Raw genomic sequence first — 20804 nt, forward strand, 5'->3', positions numbered from 1 at the left:
GACAAACAAGACACGCAGTACACATAAAAAGTGAAGACAAAACAGGTTTAGACATTTAAGTACAATACCAGAAAATTCATCCCGTTAATTAAAAATTTAACATTTTTCCCCATTCCAGGTTCTCAAGTGTAGCCCAAGATATCATACGAACTTTGGCACAAAAAAAAAGCTCACAAAGAATAATAATATTAAAAAGGAAGATATCCTAGGTTGTATTAGCCTAGCTGACAAGCAGTCAGTCAACACAATAGATTATTAGTACTAATGACTTTTATGAAGCTGTAAGTTAAATACAAACATGCAAATGAAAAACCCTCAGACTGCAGATGTCAGCCTCACCTCTGATTAGCTTGGCATTCACATCTTCATTTACTTTAGCAATGTTGATAATTGAACAGGCTTGTTTTGCATAGCGAAGAGTGCTGAGTGTTTCTTCTGTACTGCTGGCAGCTGGACTTACTGTGGCAATCATAGCAGTTTGTGAATTTCCACCAAGACTTTCCTTTAACAACCTTCATTTGATAGGATAGTAGAAGTCAATCCACAGCCTCCACATTGAAGGAAAAATCCCTTTTCTCAGTCTGAACAGACTAAATACAGAACACCTAGGGTCTTGCTACTTATTCAAGAGTGATTGTTAGCTACTTAAAATACAAGCCAAGGTTCTGTTTGTTCTTTACCTGATGCCAGAGACTAATTTCTTCCCTCGATCAGTCATCTGAGACACTGAGGGAAGGAGGGGAATAAAAGAGGAATCCACACTCTGAGAAAGCCTTTACTTGTATATAGAAAAATTCTGAAGTGTACATACCAAGTAAGGATAGATTCCCGGTAAGGAATGAAAGTTTTCTGTCCATTTCGAGATTGTTTAGACAGTGCAGAAATAACCTTTCCAAGGGTTAACAGTGATTTATTGATACTCACACCCTCCTACACAAAGCAAAAATAAAAATAATTACAATACAGTTGCATTTTCTTGTGTGATGTTATTGACTGTACTGTTGACTTAGTTGTGTTTATTCAATATATGGTACAGCTGTACCATATTAAATGTCATTGATTATAATCAAATGCAAAAGCAGCCTAGAAGATCTTCATTTGGAAAGAACAGAGACCCTGCCTTTAAAATAAGCAGTGTTAAGAACCATCAAACTTATGAAGGCAGCTTGAAAGTCTTTTATTAGAAACATTTTACTTAAATCCCCCCAAAAAGGGGCAAGCCCCAACTCCATACAAAATCGTATTCATGATTTGGGAAGTCACATAGACAGTTTTTCCTCATTCCTTCTAAAGGATTGTGGGGCCTGCATGGCATGGGGAGTGCTGTCCTAAACAAGATCTGGCCTGCCATACTGCACAGTCAAAACAGCTTCTTAGGGCCATCCACTCTCACTTGCAAAATGCTACACAAGCATAAGGGCCACATATCCTTTTACAACTACAGTTCCTGCCCAAGAATCCTGGTAGATGAGGATGCTTTGGGGTCAACCCTTTCCCACAGATTTCCAATCTTGGTTTACCTTCAACCTTTCTCCAGTCGTTTGAGCTGTTGAGCAGCATTCACTGCCAGCTAGATCAATTAAGTTTATGTGACTGGTAAGCCTACGATCACATTGTTCTTCACCCAGAACTTCTACCTGGAAAAAAGGGGGAAGTTTGCATTTGAACCAAAACAAAAAAACTGAAGACAAGCAGAAATCTAACAAGATGTTCACTTTAAATACATAGAAAATTGACATTTCCATTTACTTTTTGACAGGATACCTTCATGTACATCCCTTGAAGGAGACAACCACAAACAATTGATACTATGGTTAAAGGTCTGAATAACTGTGTAAGCATAAACTACAAACACAACAGATTAGCAAACTATGGGTTTGGGTCTGAAGTTTGACTGTTGCAGCTATTCAATAACCATGGAAATCAGTAAGCTGTTACTGACTCAGACCAATGGAAATCAGTTAAGCAGTCAGTCGAAAAGTCTCAAGACTAGTCCTTGATACAGAAAAGAAATTATCTAGTTGTGAGAATGGTGAGGGGAAGAAGGAAGAAGATTAGGAAATTGGGCAGAAAAATTAAACAACCAAAGTTCTTTGAGAATGAAGAAAACTGACGGTCTGTAGACTTCTGAGGAGGTCTACTTATTTCACTTCTGTTTTCAGGCTCATCTCGTTAAGTTAGGTTTTGTCTGCTACACATCTGTAAATCAGATGAGGAGTTGTAGTCCCTATATCCTCTATCTCACACGGGTGAGAGAGGCATCCTGAAGCAAGGAAACATTTATGAAACTGAGCAGAAACTGCACCTCCTACCTTTGACCCAGTTCATCACCTGCAGGAACTCAGCACTACTGTCCACCTCACATAGCCTAACCCTCTAGAGCAGCAGTGTGAAATTAAGTCTGGCTTCAATTTGGATTCCAGTTACATCTCAAAACTCACACTCAGAATCTTGGAACTGCTCCTAGATCCACCAGTCTAGACATATTTATATTGCTGCTATAAATATGGGTAGCATAGAGACATGAGAATCTACTCAAAACATGTAAAATAATCCAAGTTCTGTTATGTAGAAAGCCATGTTAAAATTCCTTGTGCTTTACTCATCATCAACTATATTCTCACAACAATTTTCTAGGCAGCGTGCAAAATGACTTTTTACTACCAGATTTGAATGGATATAAGACACCCAGCAATACCTTGGTTTGCGTCATGACAAGGGTGAAGACAGAATGAGACCTAGAGCTCTTGTCATTCATTACTGTAGCAGCTGTTGCTCTCTGCTTATTTCCTAGTTCAAGCCAACTCTGTAAAAGGTAAAAGTCAGGATATGAAACCAAAACCTACTTTAGGTAGTTAACTGGAGATTAAAATGTTTGCAAACACAGTTACACACACAAATGCCAAATCTGTAAAGGAGGAATTAAAACCCAAGTTTAAGAGAGTGACACTTGCCTGTATGCATCTACTTAGCTCCATTATATAGGACTGGTCTTCATTACCCTTTTACAAAACCAGCTGAAATATCAGAGACTACTGGGCAGTCTGTAAAGCATTTCCTTCCCATCCATGGAACTTAGTTTTCAGCAGTGAAGGAAGGAGCAAGCAGAAATATTTGTATTGTCTTTCAGTAACCAAGTAACTCTTACCTGGATATCAGAGTAAGAACTGACAACGTTCCTACAGTGGGGGAAAAAGAAAAGTTTGGATTCAGACTATTTTCCTTCTACAGTTTTTCCTGTTGCCCAAGTTCTGAAACGTTTCCTCAGTTCCAGACAAAATACAAATACACCATGAAAGCTCCAGTTGTCTTGAGACTTCCACACACTTATTTTGCTAAAGCAACACGCTAAAGGAAATACATGAAGTTGAGCTGGACATGGGTATACATTTTTGTAACTACATAATAGTAAGATCTTGCCCAATTTACTGGTGAGTACACAAGTTTTCAGAGTCTCAATATCATAATTAGCACACACTTTCACAATTACATCATACATCTATTAATATGAGAACAGTTAAGACTTACACTGCCAGGCCTTCCACATATGGTCCTAACACTGGATGTTCTCTTACACGAAGCTAGCAAGAATAATTTTAAAAGAAAAATTATTAGGAGTGCATTAGTTAGACCCAGCATTCAGAAATATATTGAAATTAAAAGACAGTCTGTCTACATCCCGATTATGACATTTATCATCAAAAAAACTTAACATGAATCATCTAGAACAATATTTTCAGGAAAATACCTACAACTGATTTTTTTCCAGTTGCCTGAGAAACCACAGCAGACTGTACCATGCAAGGACAACTATCTTTTACATAAAATATTTACTTTAAAAAAAAAAAAAGAAGTATATTTTCTGCAATATAAGTCTAATCTGTTTAAGTGAAATAGCTTAGCTCAAAAACACTGACAAAACTGAGATGAAAGCACTCCTACTATAAATAAGACAGTACAGTCTTCACTTCTGTATAACACGCCCACATAAGTCCCAAGTTTAGGATAAAGTACTTACTTCAACAGCAAGTTTTATGTAGTAGATCTTCTTTATCATGAACTAATACTAATAGTTTACACACAAGAAGCCAGTACAGTGTTTGTTATGTCAAAGAACAGTAGAGTCCTATTTTTTAATAAACCAAACTAATTCCTTCCCTACATCCACTACTTAATACAAATATCTTTAATTTCTGGGTTTACATAATCCAACACACAAGCATTAAAAACTAGCTAAACTAGTTTAGCTACTGTTCCTTAACTAGTTAGTCAGGCCACCATTTCTTCCCCCCCTCTTCCAGCTTCTTGGAAAACAAATGGGGGGGGGGGGGGGGGGGGAAGGGAAATTAATAAAAAAAGGAACTTCCTGACAGCCCCATGGCCTTAAGCAGTAACAAATCCAGGGCAAAGAATCTGGAAGATACTCTTCATCTTGGTGCCAAGTTCTTACGTGACAGAAGTTTTCTGTAGCTGAGCAATGTAAATACACAGAGAAAAAGTGGGGAAAAAAAATCTTCCTTTGCAAATGTTAGTATACTGTGGACTGCAATTACGTCAGTGGCAAACGGGCATCCCAGTAGATAATCACAGATATTTTCAGAAAGTGAACGGATGTTTCAGTAGCACTGAGAAATGAGGAGACTGATTAATCAAGCACAATTAGGCAAATTTCACACACACCCACACCCCATTAGAAGCCTCCCGACAATGTCATTCTTCCATCTTGGAACTCCATCTAAATTACAAGGTTGTAACTAATTTTATATTGAACAGAAGGCTCTCAATATAATCTGGAGATATGGATAAATATTATTCTAAGAGATTTTTTATAAAAGTTGACAAGATCACCTTCATTTTTCAGATAAGGAGAGATGTTAACAGTGATTTTGAGAGCTTCTATTGAATAGTTTTGTTTCTATTTCAGCAAGATTTTTTTCTTAGCATTTCTGAAGTTCCGAGCATCTTGCTTGCACTCATATAGTAAGTTTTTTTACTTGAATACCATTATTCACAACAATCTATGGTACTTGTATAACAAAACAACGATCACTTGTCATTTGTGCATTTTTGTTTACAGAATAGATTATCATATTGAAGATTATCATATACAAGCTTCCATGAGCAACTTACTGGTTGTTTCTTTTGTCCACTTTCAGCTTTAAAGACAAGTAAGTCATGAATTTTCTCATTGTACACTTCAAAAAAGCTCATTTCAAGACGATACAAAATCTAGTGAAATTAATAAAAAAAAAGTTAATAATACAGTTCAAAAAAATATTTTCATCATCCTTTGCTTCAAAAATTAACCTGGATTATCAGATCCCGCTATTCAATGCTACAAGCATTTGTACTGAAAGGACTTGCCAAGAGAAATGATATCACAGAATAGTTTGGGTCAGAAGGGACCTTTGAAAGTGATCTAGTCCAACTCGCCTGCTATTGCCAAGAATACAATTTATTGGCATTCCATCCACAGACATTCCCAGATGATAACTATCAAGCTTAAATAAATAAATAAATAAATAAAGTTATACAACCCCCTCAGAAGTTTCAGGGTTTGGTTTTCAGTACATGAAAGCATAGTTTCATTTGCACCTACACTAGTCTCATTCCCTTAGGGGGATTGCGCTTCTACAGCATAATACATGTGACAAAGGAGGCAGGGATTGATGTTGTCAGCATCCTGTCCTGGAACAGAAGGACCTAATGGAGAGATAAACCTTGATCCTACCTACAGCAATTTAAAAAACAACAGCAAACTTTCATGAAAACATATCTCCTTCCTCTGAAGGCATCCAGGTCTTTTTCTTTTTTAAATAAAGTTGAACTTCAAAAGGCAAGGAAGAAAGCAGCAAAAAAACTAAAACACTGAAGTCAGAAATACAAGATTCAAGACAATTTGCAGCAACAGAATCACTTACTTACAATGCATAGGCAAAGGAATAACTCACTCATGGGCATTTTTTAGAAATTATGCTCTCTAGCCAAACTCAGTAATAAATAACCTTCCTAGATTTCTCAGTGTCTATCAAATCTACTGTAGGATCAAAATACTATGTGTTCACTGGTATTAGGAGTCAAAGTCAAGAATTCAAGCATAAAGCAATAAAGAAATCTGGACTATTTAAAAAAGGAAAAGTTTGTGTGCATAAGCTTAACTGAACATTAAGGTCTACTGCCCTGAGTCTCAGTCCTTACCGATATGGACAAACATACAGAGAAAAAGACTACAAAGAACAGCCTTTGTCACCAGCATGTTTTGCATCAGATATTCTTCATCCAAAAAAGAGGATAAATCTAAATTTCTAATCCTTTTCACAGTTTTAAGAGACATTGAGAGTTTCTAACCACAGATTATGATTTGTATTTTTACTGTGGAAAGCTTTAGGTGCACAATTCAAATCTCAGGTCTTGTAGTGTAGTCAGGCGGGTTCCTGAAGTGATTCTGTACCAGCAATTCAGTCTTAGAAAAACCTTAACATCAGTCAGACAAAATAATAAGCATACCTGAAGAATTCCCACAAACCAATCCCCTGCATTCTCGGTTTGGGCCTTTTCTTCTTAAGACATGAAATGAGTAATTAAAAAAAATCCAGCCTTTAACAGTGTCTCCAGTTATGATTCTCAAAATCTACCATTACTACACCAATTAACTGGGGCAGAAACAGAATCTAACCCTTCGCTAAAACACTCTTGAAAAGATTACCTCTGTTGTTTTTAAAACAATGTATCATAGGTGTAGGACAGGAATTGAAATCAAAACACACTGTGATCAGATGAAACATGCCCACCCCCTCTCAGAAAACAACTCTTCCATATGGAGTTATGTATGAATAAAGACCTATTCTCAAAACAGAGAAGGAAACAAAACATTATTTACAATGAGAATTTTCAAGTCTTAAAAAAATAATAATAATCCAGGTGGTGATAATAGCTGTTGGGGTTTTTTTTTTTATTTCAGCAAGAATACTGAGCTAGAATACTTGAAAGTGTATTTTGCTTTGATACGTGACAATGTTTAAACATAAAAGTTATATTTTTTGAGTTCTATTTTATATGCCTCCGCTGAAAGTATGGTACCCACTAGCATTTCTTTACAAAAATCTTATCTTGTAAGACATACGACAGAGGAAAGAATCCTAGTCTAGTAACACATCAAAAATACCAAGCCCATATCTCCTTTTTACATTACTGTCATTAAGGAAGCAAAACAATGTTGATTCTGACCATATTGGGAACCCTGTTAATCAGGGCTACTAGCAGAAGTAAGATTTGAATCAGCAACAGAATACAAACCTTAATAAATGGAATAGCACTAAGGTATCAAATGAAAGAATGAAATGAGTATCAAAATAACAAACTGCATCAGTTCCTTCAAATTTCAATGTAAGGTCATACAGTATATGTGTAATTATACCACCTGTTGCTTGTCCATTTGTGCTATTTGAGTGAAAAGATCTTCACAAAGTCTTGGAATTATTCCTCGGTCTTCATCAAACCCCATCATCCTGTAGTTACAAAAAAACCTGCTAAATTCAGTTTTGTAACTCTTTATAGTAGCTTTAATATTAATTGTATAGCTCTAAACTTGAAATGTCATATGCTTCCAAGTTATGGAAGTAATAACCATCAGAAATAAGCCTGATCTAAGTTGGTGCTTGAGTGGGGAGTTGGACAAGATGACATCCAGGGGTCCTCTCCAATTCATCCACTGAGAAACAGGTTGAAAACCCAAGTTGAACGAAAACCCTACAGCAACTTAAGAGCAAGTTGCAGTATAGATTGTGAACATATAGACATTTGATATCCTAACATTCATGCATTTTATATTCTCTGCACACTGTCAGTGTAGTAACCTAAGCCTCTCTCCACCACTGGTATGGTTTTTTCCTGTCTAGTTCTGCCACTGCACAACACCAGTGTACCGGAGTAATCCATCTACAGTCTAGAGGCGCACACAGCTGTACAACATCGTTGTCAACAGAAATTCCTTGTGTACACCTGATCTGAGAACACAGTTATTACTGATATTAATTTCAGCTTTGCTTAAAATACAAAGGGATGAAATTAAGTAATTGTTTACATGAAGGTGGAAGAAATAAAAACAAAAACCAACCAAACAACAAACCTACAAATAGGATAACAATTGCAATACTGAGCATACCTTTCTTTTAGGCCAAGGTAAATAAACATTACAAGTAAAATTTTAGTTCCCAATTAAAGAGGACAATCCTACCTCTGAATAACTTCTAATCTATTATAAATTCAATAGAAACCTTAAAACTAGGACAAATTTAATAGAAATATTTCTGATCTACAACTACACATATATAAGTACCTCATGGGAATTATAAAGCTGAAAGAATTTATTTTAATAGATGCATGCTTGGAAACAAAAAAGCTCACTAGGCATTCTATTGAAAAATACAAGATATTCAAAATTGGCTACAAACCCTTCAAATGTTGTCTGGGATTATTCTGTGTAAAGACTGGATTTCAAATAAGCAGTGCCACAAACACCTGTATTTTTTTATTTGAAGTTCTGAAACAGTCAAGACCGTAATTAGAATGACCTCTTAAAGGTCTTGTCCAAAAAGCATAATATACTTCAGAACATGTCACTTCATGCACAAAATCACAAACAGTGGTGAAAAATAGCATGGGGAGAGTCTGCCAAGCTCTCAGCATTAATAAAGTTTTTTCTCCACTAAAATTTCTGGGAAGAGCTTTTTTTTTCTTCAGTAGAAGCTGAAAGAGGTCAGTGTCAGGTACATATAAATACTCCACAGCTCAGTCTTAATTGTTATAAAATTGGTTTAATTATTTTTGTTTTGAAATATACAAAAACATACCAACACCATTTAATAACTATGAAATCTATTTCATACGATCTCTTTTTCATAACATTGCATAACAATGAGACCCTACAGAATTTTAACAATTATTATTAGGAACTTACGTGTAAGATTTTCCAGAACCAGTCTGCCCATAAGCAAAAAGACAAGTGTTATATCCTTCAAAAGCTCTTTCTAGGAGCGGCACTGCCAAAGTTTTGTAAATCATTGCTTGGCTTGCAAAATTAGGATGACACTTGTCAAAAGACCAGAAAGAAAAGTCATAACTGAAGCTGTAAACTTGGTTTGTGGCTGGATTTCGTACAGTTGTCTCCGAACCACCCATGGAGATTACAGGGAGTGGGTTTTCATTTTTCTCTCTGAATGGAAAGAGGGAAAAAAATAAAAATTAAGAAGCATAAGCTACATGCTTTAAGTTAATCATTTCAATTGTCTTAAGGAAAATAAAAAGTCTGATAATCATTGTTAAAAAAACCCCAACAAACCTGTTTGAATGAACATACTAAGTATTCAAGCTCAAAGTATTTCAGCTAATGAATGTTAAAAATATCCCCAAATGCCTATGAAGAGAATCCAGCCTCTTAATACAAGCTTTATCTTCACATTCCATGAAATATCAGCTGATTTCAAAGTGTGTATTTTATCTTTATTGGGTTAGTGATTAAACAATTCAGAAAATACAAAGCAGAAATCAACATACACTATAAAAGCTACTATTAACATCAGAAATAAGTCCAGGATACAAACCTGTTACTGAAAGGCCGTACACGCACAGCTACAATCACTTTGCTGTTTTCCACTTTGAAAACATCTTTCTCGGTGCTGCTGCTCTCAGCTGGAGTTTCTGTGTTCTCGTTTGGTTTTGAGCTACTCACAGAAGGAACACTGGAGACACCAGCTTTATTTTTGGCTAAAATCTGAAGAGGGGGTGTTAGTTTCTTTGAAGCAGACAGAGGTGCTTGATCCTGAGAAGTGCTGTTCTTTGGTGTAAGCTTAAACCTTTCTGTTGAACCCTTTGTTGGTGTTCTTGGTCTTTCCAAACTGTTATGTTTTGCATTCGAGTGTTGTAACCTTTGCTTAACAGCTAGCTTACTTATATTGCTTTTTTCTTTCAGTTGTTCTCCTGATAGCCCATTAATATATTTTGAGGTAACGAATTGTTCTGATTTAGAAACTTCATTTTGAAATTGTGTGTCAGCAGCGCTTGTCCTGTATTTTGGATGGGTGCAGCTATCATTTTCATGTAGACCATCACCAAAGCCAGAGGAATCCTTGTTGTTCCTGTAACGCTGCAACTTCATACTTGACTGACCCTCAGCTATCTTAAAGCTTGGTTTAACATCATGGGTATCATTATTATTAATATTTGGTGGAAGTGCAATCTTGTAATTTCTTCGTGTAGCACAGTCATTATTTTCTATTCCAGGCACAGCACACTGATTAATTTTACTCTTCTCTATAGAGCCAGTCCTCACACGCCTCTGCAGATTAAGTCCTTTCTCCGTTTGTGTATTTTCCACACCCTGTGTTGTGTTAGTATGCAATTGTTTGCTATCGGACATGGATTTTTTGCTTGCTCCTGTTCTCCTCTGGAGTGCTAATCTGCCTTCAGGTTTAAGTGTAGTTGATGTGTCACACACTTTTTTACAGGCTGAAATTACATAGGTCCTATTTAGTTCCTCAGTCTTACTCTGAGAACATGAAAGTAGACTACCTTTTTCTTCTCCTGACACCTGTGATTTCAGCTGCTGCCCAGACACTTTACTGCTAGTAAAGGTATTCTGTGGAGAAGTCTTCTGCAAAGTGGCAGTACACCGCACCTCAGCTGGGCCTCTTGCAGGAACTGTGTAAATAGGCATTTTGTTTTCCAGCAAGTTAATGTTAGTTTTTTAATAAGTACAACACTTTTCCTAAAAGATTCTTTCTAGTTGCTTCTTCTTAAAGAATCTGGGAGAGAAAGCAAAAATTATTTATGATGCTCATGTCCGCCATGAGTTATGTTTTGGTGCATAAGGAGCTCTTCACATATACTGCATTAAATACATGTTCCTAAACATTAGTAACAATTAGTAGCCTGTTTCATCTCAAGTACTTAAAAAAAAAAATAATCCTTAATATTTGAATGACTGCTTCCACCAATAATGGGCTATTTGATTCCACTTACTGAGTTCCAAATTTCAGAAGGTAAACCAAATGTCATGAAGAAGCACCAGCCGGCACAAAGAACTATCTAACTGTTTAGCAACAAAGATCAATGTGGACATTTCCAAATGATCTACCATAGTGCCAAAAGAAAGGGAATTCAGGATCATGCCTCCATTCACACACAACTATTTATGCTCTTAGTGTTTCATAGCTAACAGACTCCAATAGAACAACATTATTAATGTTGAATAGGAAATCTGTGAACAGGGAAAGCAGATTTTTTTCAGGATTTTGATATATAAAACCCACTATCAGAATAGGGCAGTTAATAAAGATGACTACTACAATATGTTTGGACATTACTTTCATTCACTTTAGTACATACACGCATAGCAAAACAAAAAGATACCTAGCCTAGGGGACATAAGAAAAACTGTAAAGTGTGCTTCACATCCTTTTTACATGTAAATATCTAGAAAACTTTATATATACAATCTGTACAGAAAAAGCTTTCACTATTGTATATGCATCGTAGTTATTGGGTTGTTAGAGGTCTAACATCACTATGCACTACAGACTTGCCAGCTGCAACCAATTTGCTATTGAAAGTCACCAAGAAGTCACTCGCCTTAGATCCTTCAAAAATGGTACAGATCATTACAAAAGAAGCAGAAGGTCAGGGGGAAAAAGGAAAGCAAGATGACAGTGAGTGATATAGAAGCAATGATTTAACCATTGCTCCAATAGAAGTTTCTTTCAATGCTATGCTTTTAAGTTACAGCTTTTGGAGTACTCTCAGAACTTTCGCAGTTACATCCACTTCTACATGTCATTACTGCACAAAGTTTTGATAGCTCAAAAGCTGTGAGCGAGGAAAGTTAGAAGAATTTCAAGCCAGGGTGTTTATTGCTCAATCCAGTCTGATACAGGAAGCTACTTATGTTACACAAGTGGTAAAATACACATTTTGTGGTTCCCTCTAGCATGAGTAAATAAAGAAACATGGTTGTAAGCCACGAATTGCTTTAGTGTTTTCTGAAAAGTCTGCTTTTTCCATTCAGCTTAAAAATAACTAGCGTAACAAACTCTGCACCCCTCCCTGTTGCTAGCAGCGCCTTGAGAATATTCACAGATTTTCTATAGAAAATTTAATATCCCCATTAAAAGTTCCTTCATTCTAAAGTAAGGAATAAGGTTCAAGATTTGTTAAAAGTACGTTTGTTCCTCATTTTTGATTGATTACAAATACTAGCTAGAGGTGAAACCCAGGTGCTCAAAGCTGGATGGAAGCGTGGGAGAAATGTTCAGCTTTACTGCCCTTCCAAACCCACCCTCCTCAGTCAGGCCCCCGTGACACTCGTAACCGCCACAGATTCGCTGCACGACGGCCCCACCGAGGCAGACCCTCAACCCGCCGCGGCCCCGCGCCCTCAGGGAGAATGCGAGGGGAGCGCAGCGGCTCCCCCGCCGAGCCCGAGGGGAACTCCAGGGGCAGCGCCTACCGCGCCCAGAGCCCGCCACCCCGCGCTGACAGCCCAGCTTCGCGGCTCCCAAAACGGCGGCCCCCGCCAGGGAGTGCCAGCCGCCGGGACCCAGCGGGGAGCCCCTTCCCTCAGCCGCCGGGACCCGGGAGGGAGCCCCGTCCCGTCCCGTCCCGTCCCGTCCCGTCCCTCAGCCGGGACCCGGCGGGAAGCCCCGTCCCCCACCTCACCCGCCGGCCTCACTCCGCACCGACCACCGAGCGCGCCCTCCACCCAAGCCGTTTGAATGCGCCGGGCCCGCGCCGATTGGCTCCTGCGGGGCCCGCGTCAGAGGGGGCAGCCCCCAACGCCACCGCCGCGGGAGCAAGCGCGGTGCCATCCCGGCTGCTGAGGCGAGCCCCGCCCGCAGCCCCGCTCCCCGCAGCCGGCCGGGCGCCCCGGCCTTCCCGTGCGAAGCGCTTCCTTCCCGCCAGGGAGGCCGACGGGCAGGACACCCGGCGCCGTCGGCCGCCCCCTGAATGCCAGGCAGGGCCCGGGTCTACCCCCCGGCTGCAGCGCTCACCGCCTGCCCCGCTGAGGAGCGCAGGGTTAGCAAGAGTATCAAGTACCCCTTCGTGCATCCACCACCAGAAATATAGACCGGTCTCATATTGAACAATATACGCGTTTTATATAAGATCTGGCATTTATAAATACAGTACAACTAAGCAATATGAAAAAGTATCTATAAACAATCACGCAGAGGGAGAGAACTGGCAAGGCAGGGCTGGGACAAGTTAATTTGAGGTTTTTCCCTGCATCAGATTATCTTAAAAGTAGTAGCAACAGTGCATAGAAAACAGCAGAAATCATAGTAAGTACTGTATTTTAGATTATCAGAATTTATAATAGTTATTAATAACTATCTAAATCTGCTGCTGTTAAAGAACCCCTCACCAGTGCCACGCATAAGTCATCTGTCTTACAGCAGGTAAGACCCACTCTTTTTGTTTCTAGTTGGAGAAAAAAAAATCAGTTACTAAACTTTTTAAAATTATTTTGCTACACAGTAAGCCTACCATACTGCTGTCCTTTGGGTAGAGTAGACATACAATGCACAGGGCTAACATTAACTACCTGGAACAAAATCTGCCACAAAGGGATGATGCCTCACAGCAGCATGAAAGGTCTGCTGAAACTAGTTTCCTCAAGCCTCAGTCTAAAAGAAAAGCAGGCAGGGAGGGGAAAGAAAAGGAAAGTTTTGATTATGACCTATTTCAGACTTTGGATGGCAAGTAACACAATGGTTATGGTTAAAAACATAATATGGTTTTGTTCTCATTTCCTGAAAAAAATGAGTATCTGGTGTCAAAAGCATGGCAAGTTATGCTTAAATGTGTAGTAAATACAATCAGTTATACTTTAACATTTCATTAAGTAAACCCATAAACTTCTAATTTAACTTGCATGGTTTATCTTCTTTCTCTAGAATGAAGTTATACTAACAACCAAGTCTTTCTGTATTGCCAAATGCTTGAGCAGGACTTCTAACAGGTTCACAGGCAATAAAGGAGAAACTAAACTTTCAGTACTGTTTACAAACAAAACGTGCGTATATGTTCATGAGAAACCCTCAGACAGCATACTGAGGATTCAGAGAAACGTTCTCAGTGGAAGCTTTTACGTACACTAACAGGAATAGATTGAGGCTCGTTTTCAAAAGACTAATATGTCAACAATATTTTTTTCGGGGGGTGGGGGGCATCCTTTGCAAAGATCTTATCTCAATATAATGACATGAAAATTGCCAGCAGACTGTTTCACAAGAACTCTGAAACGATTATTCAGAAATATTAAAACAAAAGAAAAAGTATCTTATCAGCGTATGTTGCAAGCAAGACCAAAGACTGCTGGTTTTGAAAAAGGGTTACATGGAGTAATTCAAACACACAATAGTCTGTATTTCAAAATAAAGATGAAAAATGAGACTCCTTGAAAAACTGACTACATAAAGTTCTTTAAAAAAGGCAATATACAAGAATCATAATTCCATGTTTATTTTAATCCCATTTTTATTACAATTATGTAACTATAAATATATCTTCATTACCTCTGAGAATTATTTTTGTCATGTTTTCTAATAATGTCCATGATATTATCTCCTGTTACAAGGCTATTCTGTAATTGCTTAAGTCTCTGTTGTTCCCTTCTCTTTTGGTCATGAAGATAAGGGGAATTAAGCAGCTGGGGAGGAAGAATGGTGCCTGTTGGTTTTACTCTCTTCACAACATCCCAAAAGAGCTTCTTGCTGTTGTTATTGATAAAAGTAATTGCAGTTCCACTGTGACCCAACCTCCCCGCTCTTCCAACCTGAAAAAGCAAAAACTCATTTTAAGTTATCAATATTAAATGGAAGTCCTTCAAATGTTCTTTAAGTTTATTTTTAGTTATAAAACAGCAACTGACCTAAGTGATAAGGCCAAATATCTTGATCTCATCTTCTAAGCACAAAGTTTTAATAAGCATCCTGAATTCAGGATATGCAGATCTGAAGCTTTAGCATCTAAAATTACAACTTGCTCATGGGACATACTGGAACTCCAATATTGATACTGAGATATAAGATACAGCCTATGGGCAAAGGCTTACAGTAAATCTGGTCCAAACAAAATGTTTTACAAAAATGTTTACTATAGCAATGCCATCAAGCACCGATATACAAGCATGACCATAAAAATGCCTTTTACTTTCAGTGTTCTAGTAACTCAACATTACTTTTCAGTATTATCCAAAGTGCATGAACAAATTAGAAACAAAACAATCTACAAATACTACTTAGGAAGAGATAGTATGTTATTACTGGTATAGTTTTGATGCTAGGGAAGACCCATTTTTATTTACTTAGTACTCACTTGAAATTTAGCAGAAAGACAATTAAAAACCAGAGGTGTACCGATGTTGGTAACACAGAATGCTTTAGGAGTTCATCAGAACGGATGACTTCCAGAGGTCCTCCCCACCTATTCAGAACAGATCTACCTTCAAAATTACATCAGTTTGCTTAGGGACTTGTCATATGGAGTTCTGAGTGTCATCTAAGCACAACGGTCCCACCACCTCCCTAAGCAGCCTGCTCCACTGCCTGACTACTCTCATGTGAAAAACATTCTTCCCTGTTATGACACCAGAATTTCCCTGGCAACAAGTTGTGACTGTGGCTTCTTGAGCTTTCACTATGCATCTCCAAGAAGAGTCTCCAATGTAACTGCCCATTACCAAACAGAAAACAGCAATTAAATCTCTGCTTCAGGTCAAAGCCCAGTTCCCTCTGCCTCTCTTCGTCAGCCCCCTGACTTCGGACTCTCTCCACTTTGTTGGCTTTTCTTGTAGTTGATGGCCTCAAAACCGAGCACAGTAGTAGAGTACTGCGGCTTTGTAAGTGCCAAAAAGGGTACTAATTAGTTCTCCTGGTCTGCTGGCCAAACTAAGGTTGGGGTGTGTGTACATAAACATACATGCACAAACCCAAAAACCACACACCATCTTAAAGCTGGAGATCCTCAACAAAAAAAAAATCAGAGCAGATACTGAAGTAGGAAGAGGGAATGAAAATCAGAGTTCACAACTGCTTTCCTGATAGTATTACATGCATATCCCACACTGCATATGAGCTGCAGTAGGAAGAGGAGTATTTGGCCTTTCTTCACACAAATAATAAAAACATGGTAAATTTTGCTTTCTGTTGACACAAAATGATACAAATGAGTACAAAACAGGAAGAATAATAATGCAAACATAACTGATACCAGAACACTGTTCCAGGATTTAATAACTTACATAGGAGATATGAGAACAGTGTTATGGAAGTTATATTCAGTTATGGAAGAAATATTCCACCTTTCTTTCCTTTCCTATAAAAACAATATTCTGAAGAGAAAAATAATCTTCATGTTTCACGTAAATCAAAATTTCCACAGGTGGATGTCACATTTCAGTATGCTTTTCAAATAATACTTCAGCAATTTATTTATTTACCTGATGTACATATTCATCCATACTTGAAGGCATATCAAAATTTACTACCAATTTGACATTGACAAGGTCAAGCCCTCGTCCAAGGACTCCAGTACTTACTATAACTTCATACTTCTCTTGAAGTAATCCCTGGCAAGGGAGAAACAAAACAAAACAAAAATAATTGTTTTCTTTATTTATATTTTTAACCTCTTCAAGCATAAGCTAGGGTTAGTTATATAGTGTAAAAACACACCCAGTGGGATTCTTCTACTGCAAAAGACACAACGGCCCCCCTGTATTCTTGATTTGAATAGGAATATAATTCACAGAGCTAATTAAAGAGAGATCGAACCCAGAGTTTTAATTAAAAAATCATCAATTAAAGTTAAATGTATGTTTAAATTCCCATTTCAAAGCAAATAACCTAGGAAATAATCTCCAGTATTTAATCTGCATTTAAAATGGCATTATTATCTACAGTTTTGCTTGGTCCCATCTGTCTCTCCTCTCTCCCAGCAATACTCCAGGTTTTACTGCAGAAAAGCAGTAAATTATGACTTAACTGATTCAAATCTGGCCATTTAAAATCTATCAAAACCTCCATAACTTTAGGGGACACAAACCTGTAATATGTCCGTTCTTTCCACTTGAGACTTTTCAGAATGCATAGCTGTACACTGCAATCCCGTGATCTTATGAACAGCATCACTCAACAGATCTGCTCCTAACTTACAGTCCACAAACACCAATACTGGAGGCTTGAACAGTTTCTTATCCTGTAAAATTAAACAGTTTACGTGAGAAGGTATCACAACAGTTTGCTGCTCATCATCAGCAACTTGGATTCAACTTCAGCTCATTACCTCTAACATTAACAAGACTTTCAGATAAATAAAAGTTTTTACAACTCCACATAAGAAGGAACAAGATACCAGCCATGAAACTATACAAATCTGTACATCATGAACATCTAATGGTTTGTAGACTCAGAACCCATGTTTGTATCAATACATGCATTTTTTTAGAAGTCAGAAGCTTTCTTTTCTGGTTCTTTAAATGTTATGTAATAATTATATAATTTTTTTTAATGTTCTGAGGTGCTGTTAAAGATTCTTATTTACTTCTTGGGTAATCAATCAAGTCAGGCAAGACTCCCGAGTTCCTCCCCAAAGTACTCATACAAGGTATATATTGTTATTCATATTAATTAAAAAAAAAAAAAGAAAAAAGAACGAACTAAATTAGTCTTCTCACTGTTTTTTTTAATAACTTTTAAAATAACAAACCATTCCCAGACCATAAAGCAGCTATGACAGCTTAAGAAACTCCTGTTTTTCTACCACTCACAAATAACCAATACAAACCTTTGGGATGCCATGCTGCAAATCACAAAAAAATTATCAAAATTGTACTTTTTGGATCTCAGCACAGGAATCTAGTTTGCTGTAGCACAGAAAGAGGTGTGAGCGACAGGGGTGGAGTAATCCCTGAAATTGCCATTAAAGCTCTTTCATTGCAGAACTACTGAACTAGTCAGTGCAGTAATATGCTTAAACTCACTCCACTTCTTCACTACATACAGATTAGAATGAAAGATGAGAACCTGACAGAGATGTGGAAAGACATGAATAAAGTTGTTCTTATGAGAAATATATTACACTTACATTTAGTATCTCAAACAGCTTTTTCTTTTTAGATGGTTCTTCTACCCACAAGATAATTTGGCGAATATTGGAACATGGCAGATTCTTTTCCCCAATTGTTATTCTTACAAAATTGTGCAGAAGCTGATTTGCTAAGTGTTCAATGCCCACTGGAATTGTGGCTGACACCAGTATAGTTTGATGATCGTGAGACATGTCTTCCAAAATATCCAACACTTGCTGCTGGAAACCCATTTTTAACATGGTATCCACCTTGAATTGACAGAAGAACCACAATGTGTATGACTGGCATGTAATAGTCCAAATGCAGAAGTAATTTTGGTCAGAAGAAAAGCTAAGTGAGAAAATTAATAACAAATGGTTCAGACTCGTCTAGCAGAATTACCCAGTCAGGTATCTAAGTCTTTTATAGCCATCAGAACATGCACTGTTCAAATATATTTCAAATTGTGTTAAAAAAATGCGTTTTTCTTTTAAATATATTTCATATTTATAATGAACACTGTATGTTTAATCAGTTAGACTAGCCACTCACACTGGCTCTTCAAGAACCTCTGTACAGGCAATACAGCCCTGATAAATAAAAACTTACTTCATCCACCACTACAATTTTTATGCCATGCAGCTGAACAGAACTTTGCTTCAAAATCTCAAGAAGTCGTCCAGGTGTTGCTACTATAACCTAAAAAAAACCCAACAAAAATTAAACAAACAAACAAACAAAAAAACCCAAACCACCCAGGAGTTAGAAATTCCATAAAAGGACAGGTAAGTACTCTAGAGAAACTACAGTTACAGCACATAGGTGAGAACGGCACTAACTAGTTAAATTACTTCCATTCAAGTAAGTCCTAAAACTTTTATACTTAACTTCATAAGATTATGAAGCCTCAAAAAGAAACGGACCTTTTAGACCTTTTAGAACTCTAATGGAAGTATCTAAACACAAGCAATGTAATCTGCTTTTCGTAATACTTTTTTTCATTAAAAATGAACTACTTTTGCTGTAAATTACAACTTCTTGTCTAATAAAATAACATTTCAGTCTTTGAAAGCAGCAGTATCACGCATGAAACATTTTAACAACTAAAAATGTTATGTTTAATCAGAAGTCAAAATGTTAAAAAAAAATAATGTACTACTGTCAAAGTTTCAAGAGCTAACAAATATTTTTGTAGTTTTGACTTAGGAAAACCACATCTTTGTGTGCTCATACATGTCAACAGCAGCATTTTTCACTTCTATGAATGTCATGAAAATGTAACTCTCCACAGGATCTTTCTACACTATAGTCCTTACCTTAACACTTTGCTTGAGACGGTGAAGCTGTGGTGGCAGCGGTAAACCTCCTACCAGGAGAACTGTTCTCATGTTAGGTAAACCAGCCATCAGTTCTTTAGCTTGTCTCTCTATCTGAATTGCTAACTCCCTTGTTGGTGCCAAAATAAGGGCAGATGGAGTTTCTGTCTAGAAAGAGGGGGAGAAATCTGTTGACCGTGTAATTGCTTTATGTTTAGATAAAAAGCTTTCAAGATTAATTCTCCCAATACTAAAATATAGAGTGTAGCTACTGTGGACACAGTTAGACTGCTAATACCCTTTCCATTTGAACACAGAAGGCAGAAAGGGATTATATCCTTAACAATGCAGGCCAAGGAAGCCTATCCCTCAACTGCTCAACTTTTGAAAACAAAAAAATAATGCATGCATAAATATACTGTAAAATAGCTTCCTGACAACAAAAGGCCCAGAAAGCTAGTAGACATTTGTAAATATTGGTTTTTTCTATTTTAGTTACTGTACTTAATCTGTAACACAAATTCAGAATGCATTCCAGACAAACTCAAAACACATGATGCTACTTTAATCTAGAGATCATAAAAAAAGTTTTTAGAAGTCTTCATATTACTATAGACTATTTTCCTTTATTCTCTTGCATATCACTAAGTAAATACATTAAACACTAGCCAGAGATGGTAAGCTGTGATAGGAACTTTATACAGCAAAATATGTGCGCCTGAAATTTTAAAACAACATTAATAGGCCCTGTGACCCACTACTAGTCAGCCAGGTAGAAATGAATCATTAAAGTGCTACAGTCTTTTTATTTTTATTTTTTTTTGTTCCTTATATAAGGACCTTAAAATAATTTATCACCTCTGTGATACCTCCCCAACCCAGAAAACACAAAGTCACAAGGTAGCAATTCCTCTCAGATTAATGTAGATTCTTAACTCCAGTTAACACATACTAACAAAGTAAAAAGAACATAAGGTAAAACAGGGTGGGTGGAAGACTGGTCTAGCTCCAAGACACATTATTTCCATAATACTGATCACCTCTTCAGCTAATAAAACAAAACTCTCATGTATTGATACTACAGTCACAAACTCACATAACAGTTTTCTGGATGGTATGTGTTTCTTTTTAGCCTCCAGCTGGAATATTTACAATTGACCAACAGTAGGTTTTTCCTTTCCCACTGCATCATCAAAGGAACTTCATAGTTAAATACTTGTTTCAAGAAGGGCTTTTTGAGTTGTTTTCAAGTGGGCAACAGAGTTTACCTGAGCTTACCACCACAAGAAAAGGTACCTACGCATGTGTAGAAGCCCGAAACTGTCAAGTATCTCATAACCAGATTACCCTTATGCTCTTAACAT

At 37.4% G+C, this 20804-nt stretch overlaps 2 protein-coding genes across 9 annotated transcripts in view; both read right to left on the minus strand.

Annotated features, from left to right (window-relative positions):
- The window catches only part of KIF14 (kinesin family member 14), a 32037-nt gene extending 19198 nt beyond the window's left edge, over window positions 1-12839 (minus strand). Inside the window, exons 1-11 of one of the 2 annotated variants that reach the window (XM_056356070.1) lie at window positions 12707-12839; window positions 9603-10802; window positions 8960-9214; window positions 7421-7508; window positions 5131-5229; window positions 3529-3581; window positions 3149-3179; window positions 2699-2806; window positions 1521-1637; window positions 812-930; window positions 340-512 (exon numbers count right to left, since the gene is read on the minus strand). In XM_056356070.1, coding sequence (XP_056212045.1) covers window positions 340-512; window positions 812-930; window positions 1521-1637; window positions 2699-2806; window positions 3149-3179; window positions 3529-3581; window positions 5131-5229; window positions 7421-7508; window positions 8960-9214; window positions 9603-10714 — 2155 coding nt within the window. In that variant the 5' untranslated portion in view covers window positions 10715-10802; window positions 12707-12839. The remainder of the gene's footprint in view (window positions 1-339; window positions 513-811; window positions 931-1520; window positions 1638-2698; window positions 2807-3148; window positions 3180-3528; window positions 3582-5130; window positions 5230-7420; window positions 7509-8959; window positions 9215-9602; window positions 10803-12706) is intronic. The other variant, XM_056356069.1, reaches the window with a different exon arrangement.
- A 1662-nt stretch (window positions 12840-14501) lies between these two features.
- Window positions 14502-20804, minus strand: part of DDX59 (DEAD-box helicase 59) — a 30189-nt gene continuing 23886 nt past the window's right edge. For 6 of the 7 annotated variants that reach the window (XM_056355937.1, XM_056355939.1, XM_056355935.1 and 3 more), the window contains 6 exons: window positions 19441-19608; window positions 18734-18823; window positions 18142-18393; window positions 17101-17253; window positions 16496-16624; window positions 14502-14830 (listed from right to left, as the gene is read on the minus strand). In XM_056355937.1, the coding sequence (XP_056211912.1) occupies window positions 14567-14830; window positions 16496-16624; window positions 17101-17253; window positions 18142-18393; window positions 18734-18823; window positions 19441-19608 (1056 nt within the window). In that variant the 3' untranslated portion in view covers window positions 14502-14566. The remainder of the gene's footprint in view (window positions 14831-16495; window positions 16625-17100; window positions 17254-18141; window positions 18394-18733; window positions 18824-19440; window positions 19609-20804) is intronic. The other variant, XM_056355938.1, reaches the window with a different exon arrangement.

Source organism: Falco biarmicus, chromosome 11 (genome assembly GCF_023638135.1).
Source record: "Falco biarmicus isolate bFalBia1 chromosome 11, bFalBia1.pri, whole genome shotgun sequence".
Lineage (NCBI taxonomy): Eukaryota > Metazoa > Chordata > Aves > Falconiformes > Falconidae > Falco > Falco biarmicus.